Raw genomic sequence first — 13321 nt, 5'->3', positions numbered from 1 at the left:
AAGAGGAAAAGGAACACTAGTTGGGTGCTCCGAGAGGATCCTCAGCTGTAACATTCACTTCATCTTTGGTCAATCAAAAATCTTCATTTCTTAATTTTTATCTACAGGTTAAGTTCACCTTCTTCACCATTTGAGGCACAGAAACACTGAGCTGTATTGCATATGGACAAGACTTAACTGACATTTAGCGGAGTATGAGCCAATTTAGTCCAAGTATTTTATGGTTTGTGTATGTGCATGCAACTATACAGACAGTCTTTCTGGATCATCATTTTTTATATTAATTACTGCTTAGATAGTAAACAACACGCTCAATTTTGTACCAAACATAACATGGAAACTCCATAAAGCATGGATAAATATAAGAAATCGCCCTGTGTGTTGATAATTATTTAATCAAACTAAAAGGAAATAAGAATGTAGTAGATATGAAGAATTTTTACTCAATTTTTATTTGAAATGCTGAAATTTTAAAACAAACTATAGAGGTGATGCAACAGAGAACAGAGATATAAACCCTTTTACTGACCTATCCAAGACTGTAATTCATTTAGTTAAGTGATGAGACTTATTTGTAATATAACAAGCCTAAACACTGCCATACCCTTCCAAAACATATTTTGCAAAGCAATAAGGAATTTTCAATTTTGCAAATTAAAACCATTTACATTCAGTGTAAGGACACATCATTTTAGCATTAGCCTTTCCTTTAGTCTTCTTACATTGATATCCATGACAGTAAACTTACAGTTAAAATAGGAAATGAACTATTGGAGAGTGATCTAAATATAAAACACCTCATAGTCTGCTACAGTACTCTAAGGATTAAACGTGTCTCAGAAAGCCTTTACAAACAGTGTATCTTGAATTGTTAAAGTCAATGCATCTGTAAGAATCCCTCAGTTCTTCAATTTGTCACATAGAGGATGGCTTTTTATTGATTCATTTCTAGGTCACTAAACTTTTGTGGTATTCAAAAGATCTAAAGTGCACCCGTATGGGGCTTTTCTGATAGCACCCATTGTACCCTGGCTTCAATAGTTACGTTATTATTCAAAACCACAGGAGTACAGCTTTCTTCTTGTAAATAAACAAACAAATCATTTAGCACAGGTACTTCAGTAGCTCACTGATTACTCTCATAGATAAATTGAACAAAATACTTTGAAGTATATTTGTTTTCTGATAACGCTTGGACTTACTATTTTGATGGCTGCAATAAATTCTCAACTGTTCTATTTTTCCAAATTATATCCACATCCAAAAGAACTACCTCCCTTCTGTATGTGTAGGTCTTAAGTGCATGTCTTAAGTGCATTTTAGTCAGCCAAGATACTTAAGACAAGCCTGGCCCAAATCTTTGTTCTTAGCTTCCATACTAAAGAGCTGTCCATCAGCAGCCTTCGGTGTGAATTTTACGTCTAGCTAATAAGGCACATAAACAAATAAGACTCCTGCAGCTGCACTCTTTTCTGGGTCCAGTCACTGCAAGTCACACAACAGTCCGCCGCTTTCTCCAATTCACTCTGAACAAAGAGTGTTCTGCAGCTAAGTAGCAGGTGAGTAGCTAGTGAAGCGTAAAACTATACAGGGAAAAGAGATTATTTACCTAGAAGTTATGCATATTGTCTCCAGGACAAAACCTCTTCTGATCCTACAGATAAGGACATAAATAAAATAGTTTTTTGTGATCATTATCCATTGGTCTCTTTCCACAACAGCATGCTTTCATGGCTAAAACAGTCATGAAGACAAAGCAGTATTGTCAGTATCAGTGCAATGAATTCCAACATAAAACCATGTTGAAAACTAAGGATAAAGACCAATTCCTACTTATGGCTTTTTTCACTCCTAGACTGTATAGGCTACGGAACACATAAGAGACATTCTCAACACCGTTGTGCATGGACTGTCTGTAGCTACTACTAAGAGAAATCAGTGTGTCATGGCATTAGACACAAATTTCTGGAGCACTGGAGCTCAGCTAGAGCACACAAGAGAGCAAATACGAGTGAGGCATTGTAAATATATAATTTATATAAGAATCAAGAACAAAAATCTTATCTAATTATGGAAATTGATATGTAAACCTGTGGCCTTATGAAAAAAATCTCCAGCCGTAACAGCTCCCCCTGCATGGAAGTATTCATTTTCCAAGGGAGGGATGGAGAACAAGCACTATAACTAGAAGAACAAAAAGTCCGGAACAAAATCCACCATAAGGTAACAAATATGTATAAATCATACTTATAATAGCTGACTTTTAAACATCAGTATATTAAACAGCATGAAGGTCTTTGAAAAAAGGGAGAATTTGTAGTATAATTGTTTAAAATGATGAGAGTTATAAGAGGAAAAAATAAGACTGCAACAATGTAATGTACAGATAGCTTATTATTTTTTTTCACTGTACAAAGTCTAGACAGGTTGCCCTAAAGCTGCCAAAAGCCTGTCATAGTCTATCAGTATTGATCATTTTTTCACCAGATAGTTCAACTGTATGGTACTGTGACCTAAGGTGTGTCTTTCTGTAGCTATGAAACATCCCTCTGAATTGCTGCAGGGTATAAGATGTGATTATTTTAATAATCTGAAATTCCATTTAAAAGATACTTTACTAATGTCCACGTTTACTAAGCTTGAGGGTATATGCTCTGTGTCACTTGCATTTAATTAGCACATGCCAAAACAGAGTTGTCAAACATGTAAGTTACAGTATTTGGCATCTGGCCATACTTCAGGAAGGTAAATTCTGGTAACTTGTATTTTGTAGAATCATATTTAGCAAATCACTGTTTTGTACCTCTCCAGAGATTATCTTTTTCAACTTTAAAAAGATGATAAATTCAATTATATTGACAAGTGAAGAGAGCTCTTACCAGTCAGGTTAAATTGCGTGTCTAGCAAAAATAATAGTAGCTAATTAAAGTAGCTGAAACCACTTCAAGGCTTAGAATGTACAAGTATAGACCTGCTTTTAACCAGACAACTTTAACTTTTAATAATTGACCTCAGCTACCAACAAAACCCCTTCTACTGATAATCTTTAAAACATTTAGCCGTCCATGACCTTGTCAAATACAAAGCATCTTAAAGGTATGTAAAAATAAGTTCTCATAGGGTACCCAGGACAGACCTATTAGAGTGTGCTGTAACTCACTATGCAGAGTGTGTTATATAAACAAGGCTTATATTTAAAAACCAAAAGAACATCCTCATGGAAACTCTTCCTGAGGCTGGCAAAACAGATACTCAACAGGTTGAAGTACATTGGAGAGGAGAGGGGAGAAAGGACTGTGCTAAATCAACAGCTATACTATTTGTTTGTTTTGAAAGGGGAGATTCTTCTAGAAAGCTAATCATCTGGAGCAGTTTAAGATGAAACAACAAACAAGTGGTCTCACATTCATATTAAACAAGCTGCTTTGATAGTGTTCAAATCTCATTTCATGCAGAGTCAGAATGCTTGTTTTACCACTTCTTATAAACCCAGTACAGTAAGATCTTTTGAAATGAAAGTACCAGTTAGAATCCAAAACACCCCTCCTATATGAACAAAACCCAGGAAGTTTCAAGTTCCTCTAGCAGCTAGGATCTTGCATGAGACTGTCACGTGCCTCAACTCCCTAATTCTCATATAAATAAAACACTGTCAAAAGAATATATTATAGAATTAAGTTCAACTGAAAATCATGATGCTCTTTACTACACACTAAGTTTAAAAAATGGTGCACTTACATTTCAAACAACATTTTACAGTCTTATCAAGTAACCTGTGCCCTTACTACATCTTCAGAACACAACAAGTAAAATAAATATTTTAATACCCTGGATCTACTATTATTTGGTTAAATTAACCAAGATAATGTGTCAAATAATGAAGATGAGCATTTAATTTGCAAAGGGAGCTAAGCTAAAAGTAATGCAATTTATTCTTGCCTTAGAGAATGTCGAAGGAAGGGGGAAGAATTTAACCTTTTTGTAACACTTGGAGTACAACACAGAAAGATCTTCCTAGGAGGTTTATCACTGACAGCTTCAATCCTGTATAATATTAAGCTTGCCTAGACTAATCTCATGACAGAATTTTTTTGTGTACTGACAGGATATTCTAACAATGCAGTTACAATTCTACCTGCACCAACTTTAAAAATTAGTCTTAAAATTTTTAGACTAATGAGTCATGAATAAATATAGATCTTACTTTAAGACTTTTTGTATATAATTATATCTTTCAAAATAATATATGGTAAGTGTTATTTGGGAAAGAAAATTAGCTTTCAAATCTAAAAGAGAGATTCTTCGTCATGTTTCTGTGAAGCTAAGTTTAATATCAGATCACAAATAAAGAACCAACATAGGGGATAAGTAAATTAAAACCCACCACTGAGTATTGCCAGCTATGGACTCAGAGGAGGGGGGAAAAAATTCAGGTAAAAATCCTATCATTTTCAAATCGTTGAGTCTTGTCATCTCTTTCATTAGAACAGAAAGCTCGCTACCTTTTTACTCACTTCATCCGGTACCATTAAGGTGAGGTCAAATGGATAGCTAACCCTATGCTCAACAGTAGCCAAAGGTAGATATTTAGGAAGAGGTAATAAGAACTGAACAAGCAAATGTGATGCTTGACCCAAGCACTTGCTCAGCCTCCCACCATTTGTAGCTTGAGGACTTCCTTAGCCAGACTTGGTATCCACTAACCTCGTAATGCAAACGGCTTTCTCTTCCATCAAGCTGCCCAGTTTCCCACCGAGACCGTGATTTTTTTTTTTGTTACATCCACAACACCCTATGGTGAAGTATTCCATCACTTAATTGCATACTGTCTGAAGAACAACTTTCTTTTGTTTAATAACAATTTTCCAGCTACTAGGTTCATTTGATACCCCCCAGTTCATCTACAGGAAGGGGCAGTGAATATTGTAATGGGAAGACAAACCAAAACTGATTTAGTTTCATAATATAGAACCTAATCTAGAAACCAGTCTAGTTGCATAATCTCTGATCTGTGTAAAATATGATGGGTTCTATGATTTATTTTCTTCTTCCTTTGTCCATAGCATGATTGCAGCTCTTCTCAAACTGAGTGAGAAAAGTAAGATCTTCCTTGAAAGCACTAAGAGATAAAGCTTCTATAATTTTTCCTGAATTCACAAAAATGTGGGTAAAATTTCATGAGAAAATTAAGCTTCACTGGCACTTTCTGCCTTGAAAAAAAGCCATCTACTTTCTCTCTTAGTCCTCGCTGTACAGTCCTTCCTTCCCTTGTGCTGACTCTGGTACTCATCTTGCATGTTAGTGAGCTGATTCAGGTCACTAAACAGACAGAAAAGCTCTTTAACTCTTTCACTGGGTGAGTTTTCTGTCAACTCGGAGAGCTGAGAGTTGAAAAGCACTAGTGCCAGCTCAAGGAACAACAAGATTGCACAGCCAAGAATGGGGAGGAGGATTTGGACAACTTCTTTCAGCAACAGAGAACTGCTGTATCAATTCAGTTTTCTCAAAAAATCTGAACATAAATGGTAGCCGTTACACAGATAGCGGCCTATAAGGAATTAGGTAATGTCAGTCATTTTTTCTGGCAGTTAACTGTTCAAATTACTTAATCTGCATCACAAGATTTATACACTTTATGTAAAAATCAAGATTTTCTAAGATTCAGTGAGACATCAACACCTGTCTCTAATGATAGGTAAAATGTGGAAATAAAAACTATCCTTAGAGTAACAACAAGCCATAATACGAGCAATTACCTTGCTCACTGGCAAACAGAAAATGCTGTTCAGCCTCTAGTGCAGGTTCACGTAAACCCTATGCCAACAACAGGTAACACGATGTAATCCCAATACTGCTAAAACAGATTTCAAACAAATTCTCCCCAAATCTCACAGTTAGGTTCTTTAGTGTTAAAACCAATTCAAAATACTGTAACAATTCAAAATATTTTAACCAAAATTCTAGATACAAATGCAGACCAGTCTCCCAAGTGATGGCTCTCATTCCCCAGCAAAAGTAAACAGATAAAATGTTAGGACCACACCGTTTTCATCACTTTCAGAAAATGACTGAAAATTACTGATGAAATCTTTCTTAAGGCTGAAAAAGCCACACTCTGAACAGCTGTTAGCCTACTGGTGCCTATCACCAGAGACACGATGTTTCTGTCTTTGCACGAATTTCATGCCAGTGAATTCTAAACAACAATACTTTCAAGTGATTGGGAGACTAAATTTCTTGGAAGTAAAAAGCCTACTTTACAACACCAAGAAAGATATAATGGGAAGGATGCGATGGCAATCTCTTAAGTTGTGAAGCTAGTTTGCATTATAAACACCAAGAATGCATATTAGAAATGAACGTAGAGTACGGTTCCTAGCTTTGATTATGAGAATGCCCTTTGAAATAGTGTCAGAAGCATTACTAAAGTAAAGATAAACAGCATGTCCTGTTTATCCTCTATCCACAAGTTCATTATCTCATACAAAAAGATTATTCAACATACTGGCTGCTGCTTACATCCTTGTTTTCTTCCGAATCATAGTTCAAGGCCTGCAATTCAGTGACTCCTCCAACAGCATTCAAATTTAGAAACTGTATTTGTATTTTCTAATCTTCCAGTTTCTTCTTTCCTTCACTGTCCTCCACCAGTACTCATAAATGCTAATGGTCCTAACACTCCATCAACAAGCTCTTAAAATACTCCGCAGGCACAATCTACTTGAAACTATCCAAATCACCTAGGCATATACTAGTCTGCTTTTTCGCTAGGCAAAGCTGAAATCTAGTCGCTACTCTCAATTATGATAGTCATGAGATTTCAGCGCTCCTTCTGGGTGAAGATAAATACAAAAATTTTTACAATTTTCCCCTTTCTCAAAATCAACTATGACTAGCTTTTCCACTTCCTCAAGTAACCAACCAGCCCTTCTCTTGGGCTTCTCCTGACTATTGAGGTACTTAAGAAAAATCTATATTACTCTTGATTATTCTTGCTAGTTGTATCTTACTCCATACCTGAGTTTTTCAGACTTTTGTCCCTACAGTCCCATTTTATAATTTTGCACTGATCCTTAACAACCTGTGAGGGGTTCAACACCTCAGGATTTAGCCAAAATGGTGCCTTACTACACTTTCAATCTTTTGCAATGAGAAACTATCATTTTTACCTGTAACAAAACCTTTTTTACTTCTATCTTCCAGATTTTACCCACCAATTTCAGATCTATGCACAGTTGTCTTCCTGTAATCCACTGTTTTAACTTTAATGCAGGATTTTTGGCACTTAATAGGTAGGCACTCACTCATTGCCTATTGTATCTCAAGTAGCTTTGCAATGTGACATATGTTTTCAACACACTTCTACAAATAAGGAAATTGAGGTACTTCACCTCTTATTCAGTGGATGAAAACAATCACACAACTTTCTAGACTCCAATAGTTCCGAGCAATTGCAGTGACTGGAAAGCTAAGAGCTAGATCTATTGGCCCTAGGTACCTAGTTCTCTGTTCCAGCAACATGGTGTCAAAAAGTAGTATTTAAATTGTTATACTATTTAAGATGTGAACACAGATTACACATGCAGTTGTTTTCCACATAACTATAAGTGTTTCTCTAACAACCTTTCATTTTTTTCTTGTAATATCCACTGGTTTTGCTAGGAAAGTAACAAGCTTGAAAGTTTCTCAGGAGAACCATTAATCTGATAAACATTAAAAAAAAAAAAATCACATTTCTATCACCATTCAGCCCTTATGTCATTTTGAAGTAGTTTTGTATCCTCAGAAGCCCAAGATTAATGAACCTCTGTGACAAATCAGATGGTATCTGCTTCTATTTCTCTTCTGCAACAACAATCATCTTCACGTGTGTGCTGAAACTGTAAGCACTTACAAGACTAACTTCTTACAAGTTAGTCTTCCCTTGCAATTGTAGTTTTGGCTGCTATGCTTAAACTGAGGGAACTGGGAAACATTTCTCAGCATTAAGGTCCAGTAGATGTCCTGGGGATATGAAGACAAAATGTATTTGTACAACAATCCTCTTCCCCTTGGCTACACTTTAAATAGAAAGGAAAGCTGGGAATCTCAGATGCAAGAGAGACATGGTGCGCTCTACACAGACAGTTTTGATGTACCCAGCAAAAGGAATTCTCTTGTAACCTATTTAATCATCTCTGTGTGTGTCATCCACATCCTGACAGAAAGCATGCATCCTTCAGCTTTCTCTTAGTTGATTCTGGCAACCAAAAGATTAAAAGATTCTGTATTTCACATCTTCTTCAGAAAGCCAAATTTAAAAAGAATAATCTTTGTAATGACAAACAGTCTGAATCTTACAGGAAATCAAGTAGTTCAGAAAATATTAAATAATTTGAAATTTTTCCTAAAAAGTCCCGAAATTTGCTAAACACCCTGCTTTCAAACAGAATTCTGTGGTATTCTTTTTGAGGGCTCAAACCTGCCTAAAAAGTGGGGGTTTGATCCACCTCCAGTAATTCCTGAAACAGACAATAGTCCACTCTGTAAGCTATCCAAAGTGAAGGGGCCTGAAAGTTATACTTTCTTAAAGTCTGAGTAGGAAAAACAATGAAAAGACAAGTATTTGATAAATACATTAAAACGAGCAAAACACGTCAGAATATGGCTTTAAGTATTTATATATTCCATACTAACCAATAAGAAGAAGGGTTCCAACAGCTATGCCTCCACCTGGAAACAAAAAAAAAAGGAGAAAGTAAGACTACGTTTTAATACTATGTTAGAGAACAATTAAGTTTTCTTAGTTTATAAGTCAAAGAAAGGTGATAACAGGGAATTTAAAAATATAAAAGTGAACAACATTTTAATTACCTTTGCAATACTTCCTACAATTCTCTATTATGAAATAATTATACATTACATGTAATTATATACTACACATTACAATTACTTTCACAATATACTGTACTATCATCATTGTGGTAAAAAGATCCTGCAGAGCTCTACCCAACTATGCTCAAGTACTACAATGATGATGTATGGTCTGAGCCAGTGAATTTTTACTTGGATGACTCGAGTGAGTAAACATTCTCCAAATTAAACCCATATTAATCACTACCAAGTGATATTCCTTTGTACCAAGAACCATGTATGTACAGTGACCTATTAAGAAGCTAGCAAATTCCCACCCAAGTCAATCGCACAAAATCCTGGATCCACTGTTTTTTATCTTATTACTGAAAGCAGGCATGACAATATGGCAGGTAGGATTTCACCCACAGAAACCTGGACTGGCAGATCATAAACAGTGTAACACACATCTGAAAAAAACACCCCAATTATAGTCCTTTATAGTATGTCTTGGACATAAAAATAACCCTATGAATGCAGTTGGTTGAAATATTTGTTAAAAAATAAAAATACATTTTGACAGATTTATACATGGCCGCTATTATTTTTCCTTTTTTTTTTCCTTAAACAATTACAATCAACGCTTATGTTCCAACCACAGATAATGAATAATAGACAGAACAGGATACTCCCAATGTGCTTGGATACATAGATTCTTATCCCATTGACCTCAATGGTGTGGAGGACCAGAAAAAAAAAAATCTTTGAAATCCCATCCTGACTGCTTTATTTCCTCTTGAAGAGACAGCAAGCATAATTATGTAACAGCTGTCTCAAGAAGGGATTTTAACGAAGACAGTGAAAGAAGAATTCATATTTTATTTTAGATGAAGAGTAAACTCTTTTATAATCTGTATTCCAAGACTGAAAATAGTGGAACTACCTGAAATCAGACTATAAATATTTTGTTGAACAATCATATCACACTGTGACAGGAAAACTCAAAACTCCAGGAAGTGTTCAGATGGCCATTTGTAACCAGCCTACATATCTTTATTAATGATCTGGACAAGGGGATCGAGGGCACCCTCAGCAAGTTTGCAGATGACACCAAGTTAGGTGGGAGCGTTGATCTGCCTGAGGGTAGGAGGGCTCTACAGAGGGATCTGGACAGGCTGGATTGATGGGCTGAGGCCAATGGTGAGAGGTTCAACAAGGCCAAGTGCCGGGTCCTGCACTTGGGTCACAACAACCCCATGCAGTGCTACAGGCTTGGGGAAAAGTGGCTGGAAAGCTGCCTGGCAGAAAAGGACCTGGAAGCGTTCATTGGCAGCGGGCTGAACATGAGCCAGCAGTGTGTCCAGGTGGCCAAGAAGGCCAATGACATCCTGGCCTGCAACAGGAATAGTGTAGCCAGCAGGGCTAGAGAAGTGATTGTCCCACTGTACTCGGCACTGGTGAGGCCGCACCTGTGTTCAATTTTGGGCGCCGCAGTATAAGGACATTGAGGTGCTGGAGAGGGTCCCAAGAAGGGCAACGAGGCTCGTGAGGGGTCTGGAGAACAAGTCTTATGAGGAGTGGTTGAGGGAACTGCACTTGTTTAGTTTGAAGAAAAGGAGGCTGAGGGGAGACCTTATTGCTCTCCACAACTACCCGAAAGGAGGTTGTAGAGAGGTGGGTGTTGGTCTCTTGTCCCAAGTTACAACCAATAGGACAAGAGGAAATGGCCTCAAGTTGCAGCAGAGGAGGTTTAGGTTAGACATTAGGAAAAACTTCTATACTGAAAGGGTTATCAAAGACTGGACCAAACTGCCCAGGGAAGTAGTTGAATCACCATCCTTGGATGTATTTAAAAGCCATCTAGATATGGTGCTCAGGGACATCGTTTAGAAGTGGGCCTGGCAGAGTTAGGTAACCATTGGACCTGATGATCTTAAAGGTCTTTTCCAGCTATAACGATTCTATGATGATTCTATGATTCTATTGCAGTGTTTTGCATGAAGGAAACTGCAATACCTCTTCTGCAATTACATACTGCTTTAAAAGCAAGTTAGGATCAAACTGAATCACATCAGCACAATATGCAAAGCTCTTGATAAAAGAAGTCAATTCTGGACTGCATAGAAGTACTCCAGTGAACATGATAACTCAGTCCATCAATGTAAGAGCTCATTAAACTTCACTTGAAATTGATTCCAATGGGGATTGAATCAACTTCTTTAGCTCTGCTGGTGGGACTATGAATGCTTGTAGCACCTGTAGTGTTGCTATATACCCAGAATGTAGAAGAAAAGCGTATTTCTTTCCCATAAGCCAAAAAGTGCTAATATTGTTGCATAACACTTGAATTAAAACCACAACAGAATCACTTTGTCATTATGTACCACAATTTCAGCAGTACATCACAGTGCAAATGTTTAGTTAGCGACTAATTCCATAGCCATAGTTCAACACATCACAGGTTTTTTTAAGCTATGCTCCTGAGTCAAGATGTACAAGTGCCTTAATATTTACAGCAAGCTTATCAAGTAATCAAGCGTTTCCTAGATATTTAAAAAAAAAAACCAACTATAAGTACTGTTTATGGGAAAGCTAGAATCACTCATGAAATCCCCATGTTCTCATCCACCAATTTTTGTTTCATTTTATTTGTTCAGGAGATAAATGCAAATGAACCCAAAAGATGCACTACGAGGGAAAGGAGAAAAAAAGACCAAAATCAGAAATCATACAGATAATTGATACAAAGTATGCTTCCAATATTCGCTGCATTCAATTGTTCAGGGAAACAGAATGCATGTGTAAAAAACAACAGTTGTTTAAAACTAGTGCATGTTCTATATAAAGCATGTAGAAAAAAAAAAAGCTCCAAATTATGAGCTTTTACCAAATCATAGCTTGACATAGAAAAGGTGATCAAAACTGCCATAAGTGATGTATTACCTCATGGCAATAAGGACTTAAAAACTTGGTTATAAAAAGCTTACTTGTAGCCACCACAGAAGTAATGTCTCTTCTGCTTTTAAATTGCTGGCACAAGAGACAATTTGTTTGTCAAACAGTAGGTCAGTGCAGCCAAAATTCTCAGAAGCTATATTTTCAGATCATCAACTGACTGTCTCTTCCTACAAGTCAGAGTTGTAACAGATGTGCACATACCCTGGTTGCTGAAGGCAAACTCAGGTCAGAGGATTTGCTTTACATTATCAGATGTAGTGAACAGTTTGAACAAGTGTATTCTATTAGATGGAATGTAAAACTATTGCAGTCACCATGGTTACATATTCATATTACAATGAGCAAAAATAACAGTTAATTAAGTGAAAATCAGACAACAGGAAAAAGTAGCAGGAACGTTGACAGGAAGAGGTAAGGAAGAGGTAAAATCTTCAAGTTTCCTAAGAAAACTGCTGTGAACTTCTAATTCTTTCTTATTTTGCTATTTTAATTTTTCTTTGCCACTATCTAAGGCAGTACTACATGTGAACAGCGAAGCAAGACTCGTAACTTTCCACATTGCTGTCTACAGCAATGAGATTTAAGACCTTAGGGAGAGACACAAAACAAACTTCACAAGTTGAAAAGTGTCCTGATTGTTTTCAAACCGTATCCATGACCTTTTTCAAGCAGCTTGAAACAAAACATTCATTACCAAGCATGTGACGATTATTTTACATTATAGTTACAGATCATTACAGAGAACTGCTTCAGCACAAATCAGGCATATATTGTCTATAAACCTTGAAAGTAAACTTGAATATAAAGCCTGGAGATCTCAAAAGCACCTTAATGGTAACATGGCATTTGAAATCCAGCACTTATCTACCACGTGTTTTTGAAAGGAAATGCATTTACTAAGAAAGACCTAGCTATCAACAATAACGTAACAAATAAGCCAGCAACTGAAGGTTAAAAGAAGTTCCCCCACATAGCCTCTGCCTTTTCCTCTCTTCAAAAGTTTCTAATTAGATCTCTGTCTGATAACACCATACTTTCCCTTACAGTTATTCACAAGCAGTATCTTTGTGTCTGGCTAATAACATCGGATCTGGGTTGCAGCTTCTGGACGAGGCAAACTTAAATGCAAGCCCAAAGTGTGAGATCTAAAGACTATGTCTGGCGACCATTAAAAAACATGTCCATGAAAAATACCAGACCAAACCAGTTTATAGTAACTTCCATTGGTAATTTATACAAAAAGGTTTGTCCTCAGTCCCTGGTGACAATAAAATTAAATATTTTGTATAGTCAATTACTTAACTGCTAGTGGGCAAGACGAAAGAAAAAAAAACAGTATCAGCATTCTTTAAGAAACACACCAGTAACATTCTGCAAGACATTTATGAAGCATTTCCACACACACTTCAAAAAGGACACGAAGGAGACCAAGTACAATACTTCTACAGTCACTAGCATAGTGGGCTGCATCAACAGAAGCTCATTCAGTTGGTCAAGGGATGTGACATGTCCAGTTTGGGGCCCCTCAGTA

The 13321-nt window shown here is 36.7% G+C and overlaps 1 protein-coding gene across 1 annotated transcript in view; it reads right to left on the bottom strand.

Moving 5' to 3' along the window:
* The window catches only part of ELP4 (elongator acetyltransferase complex subunit 4), a gene marked incomplete at its 5' end in the record, with an annotated part of 152889 nt that overhangs the window by 137290 nt on the left and 2278 nt on the right, over positions 1-13321 (bottom strand). Inside the window, one exon of the mRNA XM_082485048.1 lies at positions 8677-8712. Within this exon, the coding sequence (XP_082341174.1) occupies positions 8677-8712 (36 nt within the window). The remainder of the gene's footprint in view (positions 1-8676; positions 8713-13321) is intronic.

Source organism: Vanellus vanellus, assembly GCF_965231255.1.
Source record: "Vanellus vanellus genome assembly, chromosome: 6".
In the NCBI taxonomy this organism is placed as follows: Eukaryota; Metazoa; Chordata; class Aves; order Charadriiformes; family Charadriidae; genus Vanellus; species Vanellus vanellus.
The sequence above is the reverse complement of the archived record's forward strand: the minus strand, read 5'-3'. Positions and strand labels throughout refer to the sequence as shown.